The sequence below is a fragment of the Haematobia irritans genome, chromosome 4, assembly GCF_050003625.1.
Source record: "Haematobia irritans isolate KBUSLIRL chromosome 4, ASM5000362v1, whole genome shotgun sequence".
In the NCBI taxonomy this organism is placed as follows: domain Eukaryota; kingdom Metazoa; phylum Arthropoda; class Insecta; order Diptera; family Muscidae; genus Haematobia; species Haematobia irritans.
The window spans coordinates 120,176,722-120,204,066 of NC_134400.1; the positions used below are offsets into that span (position 1 = coordinate 120,176,722).

A 27,345-nucleotide genomic window follows, 5' to 3' on the forward strand; every position below is an offset into this window, starting at 1 on the left:
GCTAGTTATAAAAAATTGACGCCAATTAACTTCCTGTGCAGATAAAATAAAGAACATCTTTGGGAGGACATTTTTGGAAGTACTTTTAAAGTTGTGCCTTTAGAAGAACTTCCAAATTTGTTGCCGGGATGTATATTGGATTTAGTATCCATTGCACATCATCCTAAAAGTATTATACTTAGAATAACATGGGTTCGCGTTAGCCCACTTTGGACTCTGACTACTATTTTTTGTACTCTATTACACTAAAACATGTTTTAGTTTGGCTGAAACAAATAAAAATGTCAACAATATTTTATGAATATCGAATATTTATCAAATTGAGGCATAACAGCAAACAAAATGTTTGCTGATCGTATTTAGGAGCTTATAAGAATATTACAGTGCAAAAATATACCAAAAACTACTTTTGGTTCTTATACGGCGTTCTCACGAAGCATGTTTTGGGGTTTGAAATGTTTTCCCTTTATAAGCATTTCAAAACGAGTCGTTTTCCCCATATAAAAATCAAGTCCAAAACACAAGTTTTCCTCAAAAACACGTCAATTTTAATTTGGAATATACCCCGAATAACATACCCGTTTCAAAATAAATGTCAATGTGAAAATAACAAATTATTTGAACATATGTTGCATATATGTGAATTTCGAGTAAAGGTGGGTATTAAGTTCGAGTTTAGCCGCTAAAAACATGATTTTTTCACGATTACTTTTCTTTAATAATCCATTTTAAGGAATACAAACTTTGTGAAAATTTGCTTTGGGCTTTTCCCCATCAAGTTATAATAAAATTTGCAACAAATATGTATAATTTCATGCATTTTTCTTACTGATTTAGTTTTCACTTTAGCAATTTTAGCGGCTAAACTCGAACTTAATACTCACCTTAAAGGTGGGTATTAAGTTCGAGTTTAGCCGCTAAAATCGTCATTTTTTCACGATTACTTTTCTTTAATAATCCATTTTAAGGAACACAAACTTTGTGAAAATTTGCTTTGGGCTTTTCCCCATCAAGTTATAATAAAATTTGCAACAAATATGTATAATTTAATGCATTTTTCTTACTGATTTAGTTTTCACTTTAGCGATTTTAGCGGCTAAACTCGAACTTAATACTCACCTTAAATGTGAATTTCTAGTTTCCATGGTAACTGTCAAACTAAAACATCTCAACTCGGTGCGAACGGTGAAATGTTTTGGAAAAAGAATGAGGAAAACGAGTCAGTGGGAACATAGACTCGGAAAAATTTATAACCTAAAAATTTCATAATTTGTTGTTCGTTAAACCCTGAAGTAAAAATTATAACAGCAGACATCGACTGCTGTTTTTAGCAGACTTTTTTCTATGAGTGTACGCTAAACGCTCTTCTGATGATGGCAATTGAATATGAAATTTGTCTTGGTACATTTTCCATCGCAGTTGACGATTGTTATTACTAATAATTATTTTTCTTTCTTTAAAGGTCAGTACTATGTTCGCTTGTTGCGTTGAAATTTTCGCGTTTACTTTATTGAAACAGTTCAATATAAAGAGATGAAGTAACTCAATTGATGCGCAGTTTTTGTTCCTCTAAGTTTTGGCAAGACTTTAAGAGAATATGTTATTTTGATTTATAATTTTGATCATTTCAGGAAAATAAAGTGATTTTCAACGAAAACCGAACATAGTACCAACCTTAATATACGAGTACCTCTGTTTTATCCACGTTTTTAAAGTCACTTTTTATTTACCTTTTGAGTAAAAAATATTTTGATGAAACATTACAGGTACCGTTATGTTTCGAAGAAGGCGTTTTTGAGAAGCTTTTTGTCTGCCAGATCTATACCAGTACAATTTTACTCTATAAAGGTGGGTATTAAGTTCGCGTTTAGCCACTAAAGTGAAAACTAAATCAGTAAAAAACAGCATAAAATTATATATATTTGTTGCAAAGTTTATTATAATTTGATGGGGAGTCGTGAAAAATTGACGATTTTAGCGGCTGAACTCGAACTTAATACCCACCATTAGAGAAAAGTTGAAAAAATGTCCCATGAAAATACCATACACACAAAAAAATATTTTTTGTCTTCAATCACGACATTAATTGATTGGTGAATCAATATAATTTATAATTGAGTATTTTTTAAAACTCAATTAAATTTTAATTGGACAAATTTTCGTGATATTTTTTCTGTGTAGAGAAAGTATAAAGAATCCAAAATGCACTGTTAAATATCAACGATATTTATCTTAAATTTAAATTTAGTTAATATTCTCAAAATCATGAATACCTGTGAGTGATTTAGCAGATATCGACTATAAAAATTTTTTTATATTAAAGTTATTACGAAAATATACATTGGCCACGAAACAAAATCACAAATTATTTTAGAAAACATCCTAAAATTGTGGACAAATTTTATCATGCACTGACATAAATGACAAAAAATTGAATAATAGAAGATTCTTAGATCAGCATTACTTAAAAACCAATTATGTAATAAATTATTTTGATATCGTAAATAAATTTAAAGATATAGTTGAAATGGCTGATTGTTTTATAAACGTTTAGAAAATAATTTTAAAGAAGATTTGTTTTCCAATTTTATGAATTCGCAAAATATACTTTAACTTGACCTCATAGCAGAATTTTTTATTAACAAAAAATAAAAAATTCTGCTATGAGGTATAAGTTAATAAAAAGAATGTGCCGCTCTAAGAAGTAATTATGCTACTTTTTTCGACGTTTGGCACTTTTGTGCCAGTTTTTGAAAATTTCCAACGGTAACGCTGATGGGGTGAAATGTACACAAAAAAAATTTTCTGATTCAATCACGAAACTATTGATCCAATTAATTTTTTAATTGAAATGTCTTCAATCACGAAAATGATAGTATCAAACACAGATTTAATTGGACATTAAAAAATACTTGATTAACAAATTAATTTTTTATTAGCAAATTTCAATTAATTTTTTAGTTGATTCAATTAAAAACCTAATTGATGTTGTTTGCAAATCTCAAATATTTTTTCATTAAAAACGTAACTATTTAACTGATTTAGTGTTTTTAGTTTGATGAAAAAATTGATTGTTTGAAATACATTTTTAGTTAAAAATTAAAATCACTTTTTTAATTGACTTAGTCTTTTGAGTTTGATTAAATAGTTAATTGTATCAATTAATTTTTTAATTTAAAATTTAAAAAAATGCAATCATTGACTTAATTAACTTGTTCTGGAAGCTAACGCAGTTCTTATGCTGTAAATGGCGTTCAGTTTTTCTGACTTGCATCAACAGAAATTTCATCCATATTGCTGTAGTGAATTATAAATTCGAATACATTCACTTGGTGCACGTCTTATGTTGCGAATGTACTCCACATTGTCCTCCGAAGTGTCAACAAATTAAGTGTCATTAGTTACGGCCTATTATCTGTTTTCTTCATGCCAGTAGAAATCGATTTTGTACTTAAAGAAGATAAACATTCTTCTTTAAGTACAAAATTAGGATCAACATCACCACTTGCTTCATCTTCAAGGACCCTCCAGAATTCTTCAATTTCGTGTTTACTCATTTGTCCACTCAAACATTGTATTCGGAGTAAATAAAAACTATAGTACATAAATTATGAATTTAAAAAATAACTTATACTTATGGTACGTCTAGACTCATTCATCATCCATCATTTATTTTTGGCACTAAAATAATTGCTATAGTTACTGATCACTATACGATGTTGGAAAGAACCAGAAAATAGCTTCACATGTTACGATCGCAAAAGATCGCACAGGAATACAAATATTTACCTATAAATCTTCTTGTTCTTCATTTTTGGGTTGTTGCAATGTAAAACACGAAAAATGTGTAAGGGAAATGAAAAAATACAATGTAGACATATATTAAATATGGGGTCATAAATTGACCCCAACCTGTTATTTGTAGACACCTACAATGAAAAGTCTTACAAACATAATATTTTAATAAATCTAATTGAAATCAGTAATTTCAAAAATTCATGCACTGAGTAGTAAGAACTTTTAATTATATTCCACAAGTAAGAAATGTGGAATATAATAAATATACATAAATACGATTTGGGTTATCAAATTACCGCAACGTAATAGCAGGGTTAATGACCAGGAATATACAAGGTCTTTGTATATTCCTTCACTTTAAAAACACCCTAAATGCAATCAACAAACATTTTGTTTGCTGTTATGCTTTAATACAGACACACTATTAATATATTGTTTTATTGATTTTCGATAGTCCATAGTTTATAATTTTTCTTTGTTTCAGTCAAACTAAAATATATTTTAGTGTAATCTAGCTTAAAAAGGCAGACAATCTTTGTTATTTCAGCAAACATTAACTTCTTTCAGCAGACTTTTTGCTGTTTTAGAAGATTTTTCTGCTGGGTCTAATAACAAATTTCTTTGGGTGTACGTCTTTGGAGAGATTTTCAACCACAAATGAACAGTTTCGAATGGCTGAATTCATCTCCGGTATATGAGAAATATTAGTATACATCTCGAAGCTTTAAGAACAGGTCGCTTAAAAAAACATTTGTCTTTATACGGATTTTTCATTGACACAAATCTTCTGCTAAAATGGAGAAAAAAACTCAAATATTTTCCAATAAAAATGGGCATAGTTCAGAACTTGTAAATATGTAAGTTAAAAATTGGGTTGGGTTCGCATTGCAATTGGTATTTTATTATATAATCAATAATAATAAAACATCTCCAAGTGTTGGAAAAAGTGGTCTTTGTTTGCAATTTTAAAATATGTAAATGATATAATAAAAAATTATTTTAAAAATGGAATTAAAAAAACTCAACGCGTTCGATTTCGTTTAAAAAACTGTATACCAATGTATACCATTGATTGCATTATAGAATATGTTTACAACATTAATAAGCGTATTTTTTTAAATATTTATTTTAATAACAATGTTTTTTGTAAAAAAATGTGTATTTTAAAAAAATGTGAATTCAAAAAAAAAAAAAAATCAAAGGTTATTTACCGGATTAGCAATCGTAAGCTAATTTATATCTGTGCAACAAAAATAATTTATAAAGTTTCTTTTATAGAATATGCTTGCAAATATATAGTTCCATCTTGATATTGTTGCCGTTTGTGGTTTTATATTCTAGCTGTAAAATCGTTGATACCAATCATAATAGGATCTCGATTAAGTCATTAACAATACGTATATATTTATATATAATCGTTACGTAGACGTGACTAAATGTACTGAACGAGTGATATGTCGGCTTTTAATGGTAAACGAATAAAATAGGATTTTAAGAAATTTGCCACAAATAGTGGTTCTATATACCCCATATAGTAAATAGTAAACCCTCGTAAAAATCGCTTCTCTAACATATGTCGCAAATATATTTTGCAGGAAGCACATATATTTTTGGATATTGCCGAAACATTATGATGTTTGTTTTATGTGAATGTGAACAATATGTGCTTGGAATAGAGGTGTGCACGTGACTCGAAGTTGTCGTGACACACGAAAATTTTTAAATTTCACGAAAAAATTAAAATTTCACGCGTGAGTCACGCTCATGGCAACGGCGTGAGTGAGCGTGATTAACAAACCAAAATGTCGTGCGAGAGCGTGAGTATCGAAAATAACATCTTCGTGAGTGTCACGAAAATAGTCCCCCTCACCAACATAAAATGCTTAAGAGTTAAATTTATTTACAATTTTAGTGACTCCTACGATGTTAAGAGTTTAATAACGCTCTCGATTTTAATCGTGCTAATGATTTCAGACACGTCCCTCAGGCAAATTCCACATAAAATTATTCGTGAGTCACGACATTTTCTTGGGTGAGTGTGCGTGAGTACAAATTTTTTGGGTGTGCGTGAGCGTGAGACCTACCAAACAAAATCGTGCGTGAGTAAGGTTTTTCCGTCGTGAGTGTGAGTAAAATATTACTCACGTGCACAACTCTAGTTTGGAAGCACATTGATCCAAAAAAAAAAACGAATATACTTGGAAACATCTCCTCCCAAACAAGATTGTGTTCTTACTGAATACAATCTTGTTAATAATTTTTCATCGAATCCTTTAGTTTTAACGAAAACCCTTCAAAAGTACATTTTTAAACCCTAACCAATATTTTTTTCAAATGTTTATACCCTTCACCACTACTGTGGTACAGGGTATAATAAGTTTGTGCATTTGTATGTAAGGCCAAGAAGGAATAGTCCGTGACTCATGGTCTTAGAATTAAATTCTTCGTCGATTTAGCGATGTTCGTCCGTCATTTTCATTTTTAAGTGAAATCACTTTATTATAAGGACAATACGACTTCATTGAAAAGTTTATAGACTTTTGGACAAGGAAAAAACTTTATAACTTTATAGAGAAATGCATCTTCTATGCTAAGCAATATTTGCATTCGTATTTTAAAGACATGAAATCTTTGACCTCACGACAATATTTTTTTCAGTGTGGTTTTTAAGCAAAATTGTTTGGTGCGTCAATACTTATGTGCGTCACTGTATGTTGTTTTGTCAAAATTAAATCTAAAAATTCGAGAGTTATGTTCACGTAGCTGTTATTACCATCAACAGGCAATTATTGCTATAGACATCAACGCACAAGCAACGCAAACAGTCAAACAGTTATATTTATATAGTATAGTTTTGCGCGTCCACGAGCCGTTTCAAACAAAACTTTATTTAACAGAAACATTTATTTGGCCACCGCCGAGCAATGGTTAGCATGTCTTCCTTGCATACAGAGGGTCGTGGGTTCAATCCATGCTTGGAATATATATTCGAAAAAATTTCCGATTAAATTTTTACTATGAAACTTCAAAATGTGTCTTATTAAAGACTTAAAATCAGAAAAGAACAGTGCTTGATATAATCGAAATGGAATGTGTTTTTGGATCAAAAATGTTTTATTTTCGACAATAAAAATTTTGTAACAAAAAATGTTTTTGGTAATATAAGTTTGAGATTTTCGAAGAAATTCAACAATTCAATAATATTTAGACTTAATATTCAATTTAAATAATATTTAGATTTAAGCATATCAACTTTTTGGCGAAGCCTTTTTAACATGCAAAGCGTATAGCCTCAACAAATTAACTCATACAAGCATAGTTTTCCGAAACAACATATACACAAAAAAAGTGTCTCGTAAATTTATGAAAATTTAAGAATAATTTATTACAAGAATTTTCCCGAATTTTAGTTCATTTTTCGAATCTTCAACGAAAATTAACTACTCGAAAGGAAATTTTACAAATTTTAAGTAGCAATCGTTTAGTTCATGGCCTACCAAATACGATACAAATTTCTTTAAACATTTTCTTAACTGGTAGTTAAAAATTCATGTCATAACATAAAACTACTTGTGAAATGTAAAGTACTTTCTAAATAATAAGTGCAATTTACTATAAGACATTTTTGTATGGGAAAATATTTTGTTTTACGAAAAATGAACTTGAAGTTTTTGTTAATTTTAAGTTAAAATTTTCATCGTTCTTAAACTGATTTGCCTTTACGACTATTCTTAGAATAAACTGCCAGCAGATGCGATGAACTAATGCGTAGTACAGAGATCTTTCTCGACAAAGTGGAATTTGATTAATGTAAAGATGATGTTACTTGAATTTTGTTTGAGAGTGAGAGCAATGCAATAATGAGAAATGGCAGCGAGTGCTGGATATGTTGTGTATATCTGAGCGTGGGGTTGTTTTTATTTTTGTTCTTTCAGTGGTTTGTGTGTGTGTTTGTTATTCGTGGATGGTTTATTTCAAAGATAATAAAAGAGGAAGATGGGAGATTGGCTACTGAGCACATCAAACCATTTACCACATTAGTTTAATACTCGAACAAAACGCGTATACGACAAGTATTGACATAGCATTAAAATGCAAATAAAACGAAATTAAGAGCACGAAATAAATTTCCATAAAGGGGAAAATGTAATTTTTTTTGTTGTTGCCTAAAATTTAACATTGTTTCATTAAGAAAATTAAATTTTTCATTTAAAAAATAAAAACGAAAAACAACTAAATGATTACAAACATGTATTAAACTAATCTGGTAAATGCAACATTTGGTATGACGCAAGCCAATCTCCCATCTTCCTCTTTTATTATCTTTGGTTTATTTGGCTGGATGACTTGTTGTTTTCAATGAAGGCACATGTGTTTTAGTGGTTATAGGAATGTTTGGGTTTGCCCGTTTTTGTTTGGCATGCTTCAGTTGTATAGTTGGCGTGGGCTGTTGTATCTTTTTAATAGGTATGCAACAAGGGTATATAAAGGTATGGACTATTTTGGTTTTTTGAGATATATTAGCGTTTGCTGATTAAACCTTTTAAGTGAGTTATTAATACTTTAGCGATGAGATGTACTATGGTGATCGGAAGCTTAAAAAAAGTCATTACGAATGTTCAATATTTAATGATGAAATGGGAAGTATATTGAAATTGTTTTATAGAAATCTAATTTAATATTATTCCATTATTCGTAAATTGGTAAGTATTCTTTTTAAAAATATGACTTTCTTTTAAAGTTTTTATTCATATTATTTTTAGTTAATTATCTTTTTCGATAATTAACTAACCACAGATGGATCGGACAAATTTTTATATTTCGGCGTATAATTTAATAGAGAATTGGTAAGTTTTTTTTTTTTAATTTATATTTCTTTTAACTAAAATATTTACGTTTTTATGACCTTTATATCGCCAAAAACACATTATTTTATTCTTATTTTTTTTGGAAATATTTAATTAGAACTTTTTGGAAACCAATTTAATATAAAACAAGTAATTGAAGTCTAAAGTCGGGCGGGACCGACTATATTATACCCTTCACCATTATGTATACCAAAATTTGTGTTACCATATCTGATTTATATCTGAAACGATTTGGAGACAATTTTTTGTACTTCTACAAAATCGCTAGAATTAAAAATTAAATCGGCTAATACCCTGGGATGAAACACAATGTTAGTAAAAATATATGGGAATTATAAAGCTCGAGCAATTTTGATGCAATTGTACAAAATAGCATTTATGATTTATCGGGGGATACATATGTATTCGAGATATAGGACAATTTGAGTAATATTTACAATTTTTGCTACTCAGCAGTGGCGATTTTACACACTCAAAAAAAAGTGAACTCTCTATTTCACTAAAGCCATATTAACTTTATATTAGTTCATAGAATCATTATGTTTGGAAAAAGTTTATTTTAGTCAGATAATTTTTTGCGTATGTTAGTTAAATGAACTAAAAAACGGGAAAAAGTTATACACAAATAAAGCATAAACATTTCCTAATTTCGTATTTCTTACAAAACAGTTCATTATTTCTTTAAATTTGTAAATTTTACCAAAAATGTGTCCATCATGAACTTCGTATGTCACTAAAGACATTCTTGCAATTTTGAACTCCAAGATTTCTCTTAAAACTACAAAATTTTCTTTAACTACTGAAAAAATTTAGTTATGTCTAACAAATTTTCTTGAATTTGTCGAAAAATATTTACTTATTTTTGCCATATCGGAGTGATGCCAGCGCTTGTAATACCGTTTAGTTAAAATTTTATAAAAAAGTTAAAAATTTTATAAAATTAATCGAAAGTTATCTTTCCTGGTGGGTTCACTGTTTTTTCAGTGCAAGGATATTGGTTAAATCTCGCCAAGATATTTGGTCAATTGTTGCACGGATGAAAAAGACTGTTTTTCATATGTTTGGCTATAAACATTATATGTTTGGAACACAAATTTTTAAACACAATATTTTTGAGTGCAAGCATATAATGTTCATAAACTAGCATAACATGTTTGGGACATATATGTTAATATGTTAGAACATATTATGTTTGGGACATAAAATGTTTGTAAATATAATATGCTTGGATGCAAACATATATTAATTTAGAAATAGCCTATAAACATATAGTGTTTAGTAGCTTGGAGCGCTATTTAACAGGGAGCGATATTGAATTAAGTTGGTGGTGGTTGCTTGTTATTACAAAATTAACATTTTATTTTTCCTTGGGCAATTGATCTGCTACTTCTTTGATCCTTACAAACTGTGTGGTCCGCTGTTCGAATCCCCGTCCGGCAAAAGGTAAAATTAAAATAAAAAAATCATAAAATTGAATAATTTCTTCTACAATGTTTGTATCACAGAAAAAAGTGCTAAGAACTAAAAAATCTCGTGGAAGTGAGAAAGGAATATACAATTAGGCAGAAACAAAATTTTGAGCATTCAGGTCGAAAACCTATGTTGTTAGCACCTATATTACCTGATTATTTTCATAATTTATTATGATTGTAAATATATAAATAAATAAATAAAATTTTGAGAACAATATTGTTTGGGAGAATTTTTTTTAAGCATATAATATTTTTGGGTGCAAAATGCTTCCAAACATATTATATGTTCACATAATAACATATTGTTTTTTGGAAGACAACATTATTGAATTTGGATGCAAAAATACAAAATGTTTGGAACTTAGACTACCCAAACATATATTGTTTAGACCAATATGCTTTCAAACATATTATATATTGGAAGAGATAAAACATATAAATGTTTGGGCAATACCCAAAAATGTATATGTTTGAAGCAAAATATGTTTGGGAGCATATGTTACAGAAGCGATTTTTTGTGAGGGTGTACTGTCTTGTTCCACGTGGCCATAATTTTTATTCACAAAAACTTATGAAGAACATTCTTCATAAGTTTTTATAATAAAGTACTTTTGCTTAAAGAAGGTTTACTTTTAATGTATAGCGGTTTGTTTTTCCTCTAATCATTTAATTTCTCTGTATTTTTGAAAGATTTATTTAAAAATAGTTTATTCGTCGATATTTTAAAGAGAATATTAACTAAATTTTATTATCAGGTTTCCCAAAAAGTAGTCATGTTAACCCAACTAATACAGGTTTTTAACTTGGTAGGGGTGTAAATATCTTATGGTGGCGTAAAATTGAACTAAAATACAATGCCATAAATGGATTAAAATTTAAGAGAATTTTAAACTAGACAAGCAGAAAAAAATCTTAAGGGCTAAATCATGGTCAATTTTCCTACAGTTTAGTTCATTTTGCAATGGAAAAGGGTTCACTGTTTTTCAGTGTAACCATTTTCACAGCAACCACCAATTGCCTTTGATTCTCTCGCTGTGCTATATTGATATCTTTAGTCAACCCCATAGATTATAGAATATAGATAGATGATCCATCGGAGTCAAACAATGTTTGACAGTTCCGAATATTAAGAATAAACGAAGAAAATAAGAGCACGCTTACATTCTTTTTCGTTTTCTTTTTTGTAGTTTGCAAATTTTACACAAAATTAGAACGTTTATGATGCACCAGAGGATTCATAAATAAATTAATATATTAAAAGTTCATATTTGAACAATAAATTGTGGCCGAAAGCGCGAAAATACGAAATTTAACTTTGAGCAGCATTGCTCTTTACGAGCAACACAAAAGCAAACGCCGGAAAACTAGTGTTTGGGACTGACTGAAAATCAAAACGAAATGTCAGAAAATTAATTTTTGGAACTGACATATTTTTTCCCGGAGAGAAGTGGATAAATAAATTACAAACATACGTGCTTAATTGTATTTTAACTTTACATTTGCATTTTGCAAGCAAACAAATGTTTAGAAATTGGATTTGGAGCCTTAAACAAAGATATGCCTAGGGTGAAACATAAACATAAAATTTTTTTATTTGAACAAATTCTGAAAATATATATGCTTGAAGCATAATATGTTTGGAAGTATATGTTACAGAGGCGACTTTTGTTTTGAGGGTGTAGCTCCTATATATTTGTACACCAGATTTGGGGAAATAGGGTAGAATATTTCATATTTTTACCCATTTTCAATGGGATTTTGTTGCAATTAACTTGAAATTTTACACAGAGAATATATTTAAGTGTTTCGAATTAGATCCAATTCGGTTCTGTTTTAGATAAAGCCTTCATATATATGTATTTCTGGTTTAGGCAAATGTAGTTGAGGCTCACGTTTAAACAAGGCTCAGTCTTGTGTAAATGTTGCCCGATTTGTCCAATAATACCCAGTAAAAAATTTGGAAGTTGTTCTGAAGGAACAACTTTAAAAGCACTTTCAAAACTGTTCTCCCAAAGATGTCCTTTATTTTAACTGCACACACAGAAAAATAGTGTCTTGTAAATTTAAGGACAATTTTAACTTCCACATAGGTCAACAAATTTACTGTAATATAGTTAATTTTTCGTAACCACAACGAAAATTAACTTAGCTAAAGGAAAACTTATAAAAATTCAGTAAATGTTTTTTAGTTCACTAACTACGAAATGGGAAGGATTTTTCCTTAAATAAATTTCCAACACAGTAGTTAATGCATCGTTGATTCTATTATAAAAATACATGGGCAATATAAAAATCTTACTACGAAATGTGGACAATTTACTAAGAAAAAATTTTGTATGGAAAAAAATTTTTGCAGTAAAAATTAAATTAACGACATTACCGATTCGTATGATGGCTACCTACAGATTATTTCCCTTTTTATTACAAGTTGGAGTGTTTTCCTCACATTGAAAATTTTAGATAAAGTAGAATAAAAAGTAGTTAATATAATCCTTGCCGGGTGTTTATCATTTTTTATAGATTCCTCATAAATTTGGTATATATTTTACCTTAACTTATAGATAGAATTCCAACTAATCAATAAACGTGGTACTGGAAAATGAAGTGAGAAGAGAGTAATCCCAGCAAAAACTAGGTAACCACATCTCATTACAATTGACATTACCAGGAGTAAAGCTGTCATTACGCGTTGTATTACATTGCGGCGAGTTATAATGACTAACTTGTAATGACAAAAATAAATACTTCTCGGTAATTTTCGAATTGTTATTCTCAAATTTTTAGGTAGTTGTAGTTAACGAATTAATAAAATAGAATAAATGATGGTACCATTAGGTATAATTATTCACATAATCGAGCACTTACATAAAAAATCAATAAGAATATGTAATGTAACGGTAATTCTGAAAATTTTTCCGTTAAGAAATTTTTATCACAAATATTTCCTAATAATTGTGTTTAATGACATTATCATATTATGTTTTAAATAAATGCTTTCTTATACCTCATTGACATTACACTTCCAAAATGCGCTTAAACTAAATTTCAAATGCCATTTGCCTTATAAAAAAGAGACTTAAAATCCACTTTTAGTCGATTTCGAACCTTATGTGAATTGGCTATTGGATATATTATAACGTAATTCACGAATCCAACTCCCTTAAACAACCTACATTTATTTCTATTTTAAGTGTGAAATTAATTTGCGTGTAATTTAGATTATTTATTAGATTTTTTGTTTATTTATACATTCTTTTCTATTCAAGTAGTTCTCCTATTACAGCATCACTCGTCATATTTTGATCCAATGTAATCGGCGATAGAAATCAATATTTTCGAGATTTGGTTGCCTGAGACAATAAGTGGCTATTTTGCAAGCTTTGGTGTATCCACGAATAAGTCATTACATATTAGGTGATTATATGCTTTAAATCCACTACTTATTTTATGGCCGAAAGTATGCCTGGGGAGAAGTACTTTCCTTCTAGGACATGCGTATATAAATGTAATCCGAAGCGATGCCAATTAATAAGTGGTTATTAATTTTAAAATAGGCTTACCTACAGGATTACCGGGTAATGAGAGTTTTTGCTGGGAATGAAATCATTGCATCATGTGAGGGAGTTTTTAGAGACATTTTGTGTATATCTCGTATGATTGTTTGTGTTTGTTATTGCGTCATTTATGCTGTTGTTGGTTGTTTTGATTCTAGAGACAATGGAATGTTCCTCGTGTATTGTTGGTATCTTTTGTGGTGAGAGTTGTTTTCTTGCAATAGCGAGATCTGAAAGGGATCGTGTGTGTGTGTGTGTGGAGTTGTTTTTCTTTACAGCAGGTATGTATCTTTATGACTATTTGTGGCTTTGAGTTTTATTGCTGCATTCAGTTCTGTTGATGCATTTATGAAGTTCACACGTGGATTTAATTTTGCAAAATTGTACGTGCGGTATTGGTGTTTATTAACCCTCCGATGAGTGACAGTTCTGAACTTCACGGCCGTGTGAAAAGGTCCCTACGGACCTTTTTTTGTAAATCATGTTTTTTTCATATAATTTTTTTTTTGATATTTTGTTTTTATTGTTTATAACTAAATTCTACATACAAAAATAATTTTTCCAATTTTTTTTTATTTTTTTGCTTGAATTTTCTTAAGACTATTATAAAAAAAATTTAAAAGTTATTGTTGTTGAGCGTGTACTTCTTGTCCCCTGCCCGGTGCGCAAGTGTTGCAGCGATGTAAAAGTGTGCTATGTTCTCCGCAAACAGCGTTGCCGCAGCCGAAGCAGTATGTCCGCGTTTTCCGCTGCCGCCCGTACTCAGAACGGCAAAGCCTACATGACGGTCTACTTGATCTAGCCGCAAACGACGGTACATTGCCTTCCATCGGTCTTGGTAATACCTGAAATGAAAAGAAAAATAAAAAAAAAAAAACAAATAAATATATATTCTATTCTTGAATTTGAAGATGTTTTTCTTACCCTGACATCGAATGCTTCCATCGCATTGCGTATCCTTGGATATGAGGTTATATGGTTGTTCAGGGCACGTTCTTCGATATTTGGTGTGGCCAATTGTTTCGTTAGCAGTAACAAGAACGACCGCTGTCTGTCAATCCTTTTTATAGGCTTCATTTCGTTGTAAATTGTAAAAGCAGCCAATGCAGCGACGTCCAGCATATTATAAAACATGGCCAACGGCCATCGTTGTGTTGCTCTTTTGCAGCTGTAAGTGCCTAGTATTTGATCCATGGTATCAATGCCGCATTTGTTGGCGTTGTAATCTAATATGGCATAGGGCTTCCGCTTCTCGGTTTGCTCGTCAACGAGGCAGGTGTAGTGCATTGTGGAGAGCACGTTCACCACTTTATTTTTTTTTTCGGCACGTATGAGCATAACGATATATCCCCCTCGTTGAACCCAAATAATGAACGTTGAACGCGCCAAGTCAAGAGTGGTAAAGAAATTATCCGCGTATATAGTACGGCCAGCATCTAAATATTTTTCCACAAGATCCAGCACTACGTTCTGCCCTTGGTTTATCTCCCGTTGTTGGTTTCGCAGTTTTCCAAAATATATCATTCCCTTCCCAAATGTCGTCAATAGCCGCAGTTTTGCTGTTGATGAGTCGCTGTTGTCGAGTGTTTCCATTGTCGAATCGAATAAATTGCTTTATACACATGGAGCGATCGCACGACAACGCAGCTTTGTATATTGGGCAACGCGTCGCGTCCCATAATTCCATAGTTTGTTCATGGTTTGAGCTTGTGAGTCCAGCATACAAAAGAATAGCTACAAAGGCGTCAAACTCTTTCACTGTCACTGGCTTCCACTCCTTTTTCTTCCTGGAATTCGCCAAATTCCATGCAGCTGTAACCTCCCTGCCTTTACGGTTTGTTTCACGTAGCACTAAGTGAATTAAATATTTCTTCTGTCATGATTGAACGCATTTGTGTTCAGAACAAGTAAATTATGTGTTACAACAATAAAAAAATTATAATGATGCCAAAAAACATGCATGTATTAGTGAAATTCAGTACAAGGTCCATGGACCTATTCACGCGTACTATTCTCACTAAAACCTCAATAACTCCTAAAGTAATGATCCGATCGGATTGATTTTTTGCTCAAAAGATGCGCAACAAAATACTCTTGGAATACAGAGTAACTTTGGGGGTGGGTTGTAGTGGCCGAAGTAGGGGTAATTTCAGTTTGAACCTTCTCACTCATCGGAGGGTTAATGAAAATACATTTATTTCGAAACATTTTAGAAACTGAGAATTGAATGATGTGATGTTAGAGAAATCAAAAACGCGTTTTATTGATAAAAACAAATAACAGATTAAGGAACTGGATGATCTATATTTATTCTACATCTGGATCACAGGTTGGAGATGAAACCAGTTTTTTGAATCTATATTTTTTATGTTACAGCAATTCCTACATATGAGTACTAAGTTCGAGTTTAGCCACTAAAATTAAAAATAAATCACTAAGAAAAGTATAAAATTATACGTCTTCGATACAAATTTGAATATAACTTGATGGAGAATAGCACAAACCAAGTTTTTTATAAAGATTATTTTTTTTATAATGGATTATTAAAGAAAACTTATCATGAAAATTGCGATTTCAGCCGATAAACTCGAACTTAATATCCACCTTAAATACTAAATGCTATACTGACAAGTGGAAATTATGTCTTTTGATATAATATTTTTTATTTATAGTCTGAGAATAATTTCAATAACGTCCCTTTAGTCCATGGATGTGATTCTAATAATGTACCTACACAGAAAAAAATATCACCAAAATATTCCCAATTAAAAAAGTTGATTGAAGTTGAAAATTTTTCAATTAAAAAATTAATTGATACTATTAATCTTTTAATCAAACTAGAAAAATTAAGTCAATGATTGACATTTTTAAATTTTCCATTAAAAAATTAATTGATACAATTAACTTTTTAATCAAACTTGGAAGAGTAAGACACTTAATTCTGGATATTTTTTAAATCTTAATTAAAAGAAATTGAAACTATGAATTTTTAAATCAAACTAAAATTTATTAAAAATAGTTATAGAAACTCATTGAAATATACTATAGCGATTAAAAATAGTTTCGTTTTTAATTAAAAAATTAATTGAATTTTGCAATCAACATCAATTAAAACTTTAATTGAATCAATTAAAAAATTAATTGAAATTTGCTATTGAAATCAATTAATGTTTTAATCAATTAAATCTGTGATTGATGCTGTCATTTTTATGATTGAAGACATTTCAATTAAAAAATTAATTGGATCAATTAATTTTGTGATTGAATCTGAAAAAAATATTTTTGTGTGTACAGGATGGGTTTTTCAATGTGGTAAGTGGTGGTAATAAACGGTATTTTGTCCGTTTTTAATAAAACTAAAATTTCAATTTATTAAAAATAATTATTTTCACTTGCAGGTAGACAGGCCTTGTAATGGTAATTTTTTGGAATATTCTTACTGTTTAATGCTAACTAAGCTGATATCCTTATTGGCTCTAAGAAGTACTCTTGAAAACCGTAAGTTAAAAATCAATATGTACGATAGAATTTGATAATATTTTTCTTATATTTTGTATAACTTTGCAATTTCAGATGCTTATAAGACAAATCCGCCCAACAAAAGTTAGCCAAAATCGATGAAATTGGACAACAATTCAATGAATATAGCAACTTATGCCACATATATCTTTCACATGGATAGAAAACATGGAAATTTAAATTAATTAACTAGTTTAGTCCTAATAGCATAGAATATTACTCTTTTGAAGAAGCAATTACTAACTACCGACAAGTAACTGCATCCAACGTACGAATAAAAATATTTCCTTTATTGTATATCTTAAGCCATAGTTTTGTATAATATAATAATAATTTTTTGAAATAAAATACTGGTAGTTATAGAAAATTGACTTGTTTTGCATGAAAAATTTCTTAGTTGTATAAAGGCTTGTTGTACCTTTGATTCCTCAATTTCTCTACTTTTTCGAAAATTATACTGACAAACAGTTTATTTCAAACCAATTTCTTAATACAGGTTTCCCAAAAAATTGTTCATTTTTCCGGATAGCAGGAATATTTTGAATGAGTTTGCCACAGCATAGTAATAATGAACTAAAATACGATGCAATACATGAACTAATTTATAAGAAAATGCTGAACTAATCTAGATGAAACAAATCTTTGGCGCCAAATCATGGTCATTCTTACTATGGGTTAGTTCATTTTTCATAAAAAATTGTAAACTTTTTTTCGGTGCAGGAAGTTCTTTTAATTAAATTTTTTATAACTTTTTCATATTTTTAATGGGTAATTTTAACATTTTTGGTTTCAAATAGGTTAAAAACAGAGTAAGGATTAATAAATTGGTCAAAATTATTTAAATTTTGTCTAAATTCATTCTAGAAAAATTGGGAAGTTTTGAAAATATTTGGTCTCAAACTCAGACAAGCGTTAGAATGCATTAAAATCATAAAAAATTATAAAAATTAATTATTTGGCAAAATATCACACAATTTTCGAATCCTCACTCAAAACACTGAATTCGGATCACAGCTTAAGAAGTGATGCAAATTCAGTGCAACGTCTGTTGAAATGGTGCGCATCAATGAAGGATCCGGATCAGAGATGGTTCGTATAGCATTTTTTGGTGTTTTATACTCTCAAAAAGTTGTTAACGTCGAAAACGTCATATAGCTGTACACTGAAAAAAACAGTGAACCCTTTTCCATTGCAAAATGAACTAAACTGTAGTAATATTGACCATGATTTGGCCCTTAAAATTTTTTTCAACTTGTCTAGTTTATAATTCTCTTAAATTTTAGTTCATATATAACAATGTAGTTTAGTTCATTTTTAAAACACCATAAGATCTATATACCCCTACCAAGTTAAAAAGTCAGTATTATTTTGGTTTACTTGCTTATTTTGTGGGAAACCCGATAATAAAAATTGGTTAACAGTCTCTTTAAATTGTCGACGACTAAACTATTTTTAAATCAATCATTCGACAGTACAGAGAAATTAAAAAATTAAAGGAACAACAAACCGTTTTACTATTATGAAAATTTTCATACATTAAAATTAAATTTTCTTTAAGCAAAAGTACTTTATTATAAAAACTTATGATGAAAGTTCTTAATTCAATGTTTTTTGTGAATAAAAATGGTGACCTCGTGGAACAGATAGAAGTTCATTTGAACTCGCTGTTTGGACATTTTGACTTATCCTTTTTTTATTCATCGTAGGTAATTTTTTCACATATCTTGCTGGAAAAAAATGGAAGCTATAATGAAAATTGTTAAAAATTAACACCATGTTATGAAATATAGTTATTTAATTCATCATTTTAGCTTGTAACTTACCATATTTGGGGGCATTTTATCAAATTGTGTAAGGAATTCAACCTTTCTTTTGAAAACGTATCTCATAAAATTTATACCTGAAACAATTAGAGAAATAATGAAGTATTCTATATAAACTCATAAAACTGTGTTGTTATCGATGTGAAGGATATAATAAAATAAATATTCTAGTTGAAAGAAAGCCAAAGTTTTAATATAAAACTTACCAATTCTCTATTAAATTGTACGCTGAGGGGAAATATAAAAAGTTGTCCAAATTTATTTGGGTTACTCTGAAATTAAATATTTATTGTTTACATTAAATAAAATTATTAAATAGGTTTTCAAAAAATCTAATAAAAAAATAATAATATGCATAAAGAACCAAATATTCTTGATAACCCTAGACAGTCATCATTCGTCAAAATGACGACACGTAATTTCATTTTCGATTACAAAGGCATTTTAGTCTATTGGGAAATGATAAATTTAAGTTATACTAATTCGACCGTTTTATGAAGTTTTGTTTTATACTACTTAAAACCAAATTGAATAAGAAAATAAATTCAAGTTTGGTTCACTTTTTCGCTCACGATGAAAATTATAGCGTCTTGAAATCAGCCGTAGTCAAAATGACGAAGGATGACGTTAATGTACAAAAAATAAGGATGACTGTCCAAGGTTAAAAGAAAGTTAAAGAATCCTTACCAATTCACTATTAAATTACAGGCAAAGGAGTACTAAAAATTTGTCAAAATTTTTAAGGGTTTATTCTGAAATTAAATATTTGTTTTTACATTAAAAATATTATATTGGTTTCCAAAAAAATTCATTAAAGAAATACTAAAATAAGGTATTAAAAACCTGTAATTTTGATGATCAAAAGGTCACAAAAACGTAAATATTCTAGTTGAAAAAAGCCAATTTTTAAAAGAAAACTTACCAATTCTCTATTTTTTTAATTTGTTCGAATCCATCAGGAGTTGCTCTGAAATTAAATATTGTTTTTACAACAAAGAAAAACATTAAACTGGTTTCCAAAATAATTAATTAACAAATAATAATATACATAAAAAAATTCTTTTTAAAAGAAAGTCATATTAAAACAAGTAAGGAAAGTCTAAAGTCGGGCGGGGCCGACTATTTTATACCCTTCACCACTTTGTAAGTCCACATTTTCGATACCATATCAAATCCGTCCAATGTGTTGTATGCTATATGAATCCATACACATATATTCTGTATATCTGAGCAGATCTGTACAGAGTTCTGCAATACTTATAGATTTTACATTTAAGTCGGTTAATGCGCTGAGGTGGAACACAATGTTAGTAAAAACCCAGTAAGGAAAGTCTAAAGTCGGGCGGGGCCGACTATATTATACCCTGCACCACTTTGTAGATCTAAATTTTCGATACCATATCACATCCGTCAAATGTGTTGGGGGCTATATATAAAGGTTTGTCCCAAATACATACATTTAAATATCACTCGATCTGGAAGAATTTGATAGACTTCTACAAAATCTATAGACTCAAAATTTAAGTCGGCTCATGCACTAGGGTGGAACACAATGTTAGTAAAAAAAATATGGGAAACGTTTAAATCTGAAGCAATTTTAAGGAAACTTCGAAAAAGTTTATTTATGATTTATCGCTCGATATATATGTATTAGAAGTTTAGGAAAATTATAGTCATTTTTACAACTTTTCGACTAAGCAGTGGCGATTTTACAAGGAAAATGTTGGTATTTTGACCATTTTTGTCGAAATCAGAAAAACATATATATGGGAGCTATATCTAAATCTGAACCGATTTCAACCAAATTTGGCACGCATAGCTACAATGCTAATTCTACTCCCTGTGCAAAATTTCAACTAAATCGGAGTTAAAAATTGGCCTCTGTGGTCATATGAGTGTAAATCGGGCGAAAGCTTTATATGGGAGATATATCCAAATCTGAACCGATTTCAAGCAAATTTGGCACGCATAGTTACAATGATAATTCTACTCCCTATGCAAAATTTCAACTAAATCGGAGCAAAAAATTGGCCTCTGTGGGCAAATGAGTGTAAATCGGGCGAAAGCTATATATGGGAGCTATATCTAAATCTGAACCGATTTTGCTGATATTTTGCAAGTTTTTCGAGACTCATAAAATATTCGGATGTACGGAATTTGAGGAAGATCGGTTGATATACACGCCAATTATGACCAGATCGGTGAAAAATATATATATGGCAGCTATATCTAAATCTGAACCGATTTTTTCCAAAATCAATAGGGATCGTCTTTGAGCCGAAACAGGACCCTGTACCAAATTTTAGGACAATCGGACTAAAACTGCGAACTGTACTTTGCACACAAAAATACATCAACAGACAGACAGACAGACGGACAGACAGACGGACAGACAGACGGACAGACAGACAGACGGACATCGCTAAATCGACTCTGAATTTAATTCTAAGCCGATCCGTATACAAAAAGGTTGGTCTATGATTACTCCTTCTTGGCGTTACATACAAATGCACAAACTTATTATACCCTGTACCACAGTAGTGGTGAAGGGTATAAATATAGGAAACATTTAAATATGAACCAATTTTGAGGCAACTTCGCAAAAGTGTATTTATGTGGATTTATCGGTCGATAGATGTGTAATAGAGTAGTAGGGAAATTTGAGTCATTTTGATAAGTTTTCGACTTAGCAGTGGCGATTTGATAAGGAAAATGTAGGTATTTCGGCCAGTTTTGCCTAAATAGGAAAAACATATATACACAGAAACAAGTGAGTAAAGTAGAAAGTCGGGCGGGGCCGACTATATTATACCCTAAACCACCCCTACTGAATTAGTAAATATAAGCATTCGTGGGGTATGATTGGTATAGGTTTTGGATAACGTAAAGGGGTGTCTTGTCACAATCTGAGCAGAAATGTCTAATATTAGGAGCTATAGTTTATTTTGCACCAAAGGAGTTAGTATGCCACTAATATTGAGTCCATTATTAAAAAAGAGGAAATCGGTCAATTAGTTTGTGGGTAATAAATCCAAATTTCTTCAAATAGGGCAATAGATTTATGTAAGAGCTACATGTAAGTCTAAATACGATCAGCTAGTACATCAAAATTTGAAATTTGAATAACAAAGCTTAATAAATAAGAGCATGACAAAATCGAGCGATGCATATATATGGGACCTATATCTAAATCTGAACCAATTTGTATAATATTTTGCAGGTATGATTGATATTACAGAAGGTCACTTTGTGTAAAATTTGAGTACGATCAGTTAATAAATGAGGCCCCTAAATATGGTCAAACATAAGGTTATTTGGGGCAAATTATTCAAAATCGGGCGATACATATATATGGGAGCTATATCTAAATCTGAACCGATTTCAATGAAATTGCGCACATACAGTTAGAGGTATAGAAGATTTTATTTAGCCCACTTTGAGCACTATCGGTTGATAAATAAGGGTTTTACAGCCAACTTTGGCAAAATCGGGCGATACATATATATGGGAGCTATATCTAAATTTGAACCGATTTCGATGAAATTTTGCACATACAGTTAGTGCTATAGAAGATTATATTTAGCCAACCTTGGTTACGATCGGTTGATAAATAAGGGTTTTACGGCCAAATTTGGCAAAATCGGGCGATAAATATATATGGGAGCTATATCTAAATCTGAACCGATTTCGATGAAATTTCGCACATACAGTTAGAGCTATAGAATATTACATTTAGCCAACTTTGAGTGCGATCGGTTGATAAATAAGGGTTTTACGGCCAAATTTGACCAAATCGGACGATACATATATATGGGAGCTATATCTAAATCTGAACCGATTTCGATAATTTTTGGCACATATTGTCAGTACCATAAAAGATTAAAGTAAACCAAGTTTGAGTAAGATCGCTTCATACATAAGATTTTTATGGCCAAATTTGGGAAAATCGGGCGATACATATATATGGAAGCTATATCTAAATCTGAACCGATTTAAATGAAATTTTGCAGACTTGAAGAACGATGAAAAAGATTACTTTTTGCCATATTTGGTGACGATCCGTTTGAAAACAAACGCAACGTGACCCCATTTGTCGAAATCGGGCGATACATATATATGGGAGCTATATCTAAATTTGATCCGATTTCTTCCAAATTCAATAGCGTTCGTCCTTGTGCCCAAAAACACCCCTGTACAAAATTTCATCAAAATCGGTTAATAATTGCGACCGGAATCCTGTGAACAACAAATACATGGACAGATGGACGGACGGACGGACACCAAGCGCTAGATCGACTTAGGAGGTGATTCTGAGTCGATCGGTATATATTTTATGGGGTCTAAAATCAATATTTCTGGTAGGCACATTTTTTGGCCGATCAAACTTATTATACCCTGACCACTATGTGGTTTAGGGTATAAAAAGTGTCTCGTAAATTTAAGAAGATTTTTACAATAATTTATTACAAGATTTTTTTTTTTTTTTTTTTTATTTATTTATTTAGTTCATTCCTAATACAGCAAGACTAATATCTTATTAACGTAGTACTAGGATAATGTGCGTTATGTGCATTAATAGTTAGTACATTTAACTTATTCAATACTAATTTTAATTTAAATATAAAAATATTCTATAGTTTAGTTTTTAACATAGTAATAATTTAACACAATTTCAATGATAATTTTTACAATCTACGAAGAGTTTTGTAGGAAGTCTTTTAAACACGTTTTAAATTTAGCTGTGTTGGCGATAGTTTGAGTATCGTTTGGTAATTGATTCCAGAGACGGATAGCTCTAACATAGAATTGTCTTTCCGATATTTGACTCCTGTGGAATTGTTGGGTTACATTTCTGCCTCTCCTTGATCTAGAGAAGGTTATCCTTTCATAGAGGTAGCTCGGTTCTTTTGTGTATATTATTTTATGGAAAAAGGAGAGAATTCTATATGTTATATAGCATTGGAACGGCATGTTATATATTTGATACGCATAAACGGAAATTCTATCGAATCTTCTGATTCCATAAACATATCTGGCTATATTGTTGAATGTTTTTGTGAGTTTGTCAGCGTCCCTAACATTACAACCAGCAAAAATTTCGCAGCAGTATGTAAGTGTAGGAGTTAAATATGTTTTTGCCAATAGCATTCTGATTTTGAATGGAGTAAAATATTGTGTTAACCAAAGGTTTCGTAGCTTGGCATATACACTTGCGCACGCCATGTTTATATGGTCAGTCCAACTGAGATGTTCATTAAATACAACTCCCAAATTTTTTGCCTTGGGTACAATTTCAATACGGGTGCCCCCTAGGTGTATATTGACATCTCTAATCTCAACATTCTTTCTACGAACAATCATTGTTTTTGACTTTCTGGGGTTCAATAAAAGTCCGTTTTTACTTGCCCATTGTAATATGTTTGAGAGATCGTGGTTTACCATAGAAATGCAATCATCAAGCATTGAAATTTTGGATGAAATATGTAGTTGTACGTCATCCGCATACATTCTGACGTTACAGTGTTGGATCACATTCGGCAAATCATTAGAATACATTGTGTATAACAGTGGTCCCAATATAGAGCCTTGAGGTACACCTCTTTTTAATGGAAGCGACGATGAAGATTGACCTTGATGTACAGTAAATTGTTGGCGATCTTTTAAGTAGGAAGCTATCAGTCTTGTAGCAGTATCGGAGAAGGCAAACATGTCGGATAGTTTCCGACACAATGTAGGGTAATGCACTGAATCAAATGCCTTGGAGTGATCTAATAAGATAAGTACTGAGACTTCATTATTGTCGAGGCTATAACGCAAAGATTCGGAGACGTCAACCAGGGCCGTAAGACAACTATGATTCGATCTGAAGCCTGACTGGGAATTTGAAAGAAGTTTTCGGTTTTGTAGATGTGTATAAATCTGTTCATGTATTAGTTTTTCAAAGACTTTGGATAAAAAGGGCAGGATGGATATAGGTCTAAACTCTTTAAGGGCCTTTTCTATTGGGATGACTTTGGAGCATTTCCAAATATTTGGAAAAGTGCTAGTTGTTATGGTGAAATTGATGACATGTGTTAATGGTCTTAGAATTTGTGGTGCTATCAGTTTAACAAATTTAGGATTTATGTCATCGTATCCTGTAGCGTTTGACTTAATCGATATTAAGGCACGCAGTACATCTTCTTCCTCCACATTATAAAAAGTTAAAATCTGCTCTGCATCGATATTTAGAGGCTGCTGCACGGTTATATTATCCTCGATTTCCGGAATTGGCAGATTAACAAATTTTTCGTTCAGTTCATCAACATTGATATCATAACTAACAACTGGTTTTTTTATGCCACATATTTCTTGAATTCCTTTCCATGTCTGCTTACTTCCAATGGCTCCATTGAATTTGTTGTCGTAGTACAATATTTTGTCTTTTTTTTACTTTTGCCACTACCTTGTTTCTAGCAATTTTATAAGACTTGTAGAGAGATGGAGTCTTATATCGTTTCCATCGCCTATAAGCTTTGTCTCTTTTCTCAATTAACAGTTTAGTGTCTTCCTTGAACCAAGGTCTTAATTTGGGTGTTACTGTCTTTATTACTAGTGGAACATGTTGGTTGTATAAATTTATTATTTCATCTGTAAGGTATCTAGTTTTTTCTTCAGATGTTGAGAGGAAATATAATGGGGTCCAACATTTGTTTGATAAATCACATTCCAAAGCTGAGATGTTGATTCTCTTAAAGTCACGATATGTATATGTATTGATTTGTGATGTTATTGAGCAGTCATATGAAAGAAATATAATATCATGTTTTGAGAAACCTGATCCACTCAGTTGATCATAGTGGAGGACTCTCTCATTGTTGTTCACAAATACCAGGTCCAGTAAGGTATTAACTGTGGTAGAGAAATGTGTTGGATTACAGGAATTGACCAAATTCAAAGTTTCCATTGCATCAACTAGATTTTTTTCCAGAAGTACATTACTGTTGAAGTCTCCTGTTATAACTATGTCACTGTATTCAACCGATATGGATTCCAATTTTGAAATAATTGGCTCAATAGAAACTTGGCGATTTGGCCTATAGATGCATCCAAGTAAAATTTTGGTGTCATTGCATAACACTTCCAGAAATAAGTGCTCATGAATTTGAAAGCTTTCGGATGAATCTATCAAATTACATCTTAGTGTATCTCGAAGATATATAGCAACTCCCCCTCCGTTAGTTTGCCGGTCAGCTCTAAAAAGTCTGTATCCATTTAGTTTGTATGTTTCATCATTGCAGTCAGGATGAAACCAAGTTTCAGAAACGCATACTGCATCTATCCCTGAATGTTCAAAAAGTATACGAAATTCATCGATTTTGTTATTTAAACTTTGTGTATTAATATGACAAATATTTATGCCCGTTGTATAATTTGCCAGAATTCTCATCATTGTAAAATTATCCTCTCTGGAACCCAAATCTATGTTAGTCGTATTCATCGCAAACTTGATAATACACAGCATAAATCTTAAAACTTGTTGTGTGTTGTTTAGTGAAAGTGTAGATAATTGAACAAATATGTAAACTTAGCGAAAGAATTTTTTTATCAAAAAATAAAGTAAAGATAAATACAAAAATTAGCATAATTTTGTAATGACAATTCGTGTTATGAAAAAATAAAAAGTGGTGAAATAAGTGCTGGTATGGTAATAGTACATTGGTATTGATAAAACTAGCATTGCCGAAAAAAATGGTCTAATTCTTCCGGAAACTCTATCAATATTGGTTCTTCCTCATCATGTTTTCTGATATAAATTAAGCCACGCATGCTAAAAGCAGTTTTGATTTTTTTATCACGTTTTAGCTTTAATGCAGATTTTAATATTCCATAGTTGTGAGGTGTTAAGTTTTCATGGATATAAACAGGGACTGTGCTCTCTAGACCAAAATCAGTCAAATTTATAGGTCTCTTATTATTTTTCCGGTGTTTTGCTGCTTCTTTTAAAATCAAATTTTTATCAGAAGGGGTGTGAAGTTTTATGTAAATGGCATCCTCAGTTTGAAAACTTTTCCTCACTGCGTACTTTCTTATCCTGTCGAGCCGATAAATAGATTCTATTTTTGGTACGGGAATATTTAGCGTCCCACAAAAATTACTAAATATTTCAATAAGGTTTTCATTTTCTTCTTTGGGGATTCCAGTGATACGCAGTCCACTCGAAACTACAGAATTTTCTTTTGCTAAAAATTTTCTTTTAAGCTGGACAACTTCATTTTCTAATTTATCGAGTTTTTTATAATTTTTTTCGCTTTCCTCCACGCGAGATTTC

General features: G+C 30.9%; 1 protein-coding gene across 1 annotated transcript in view; it reads left to right on the forward strand.

Moving 5' to 3' along the window:
• The first annotated feature begins 4,521 nt into the window (after nt 1-4,521).
• The window catches only part of LOC142235743 (FH2 domain-containing protein 1-like), a 96,217-nt gene continuing 73,393 nt past the window's right edge, over nt 4,522-27,345 (forward strand). Inside the window, exon 1 of the mRNA XM_075307001.1 lies at nt 4,522-4,655. Within this exon, the coding sequence (XP_075163116.1) occupies nt 4,594-4,655 (62 nt within the window). The 5' untranslated portion in view covers nt 4,522-4,593. The remainder of the gene's footprint in view (nt 4,656-27,345) is intronic.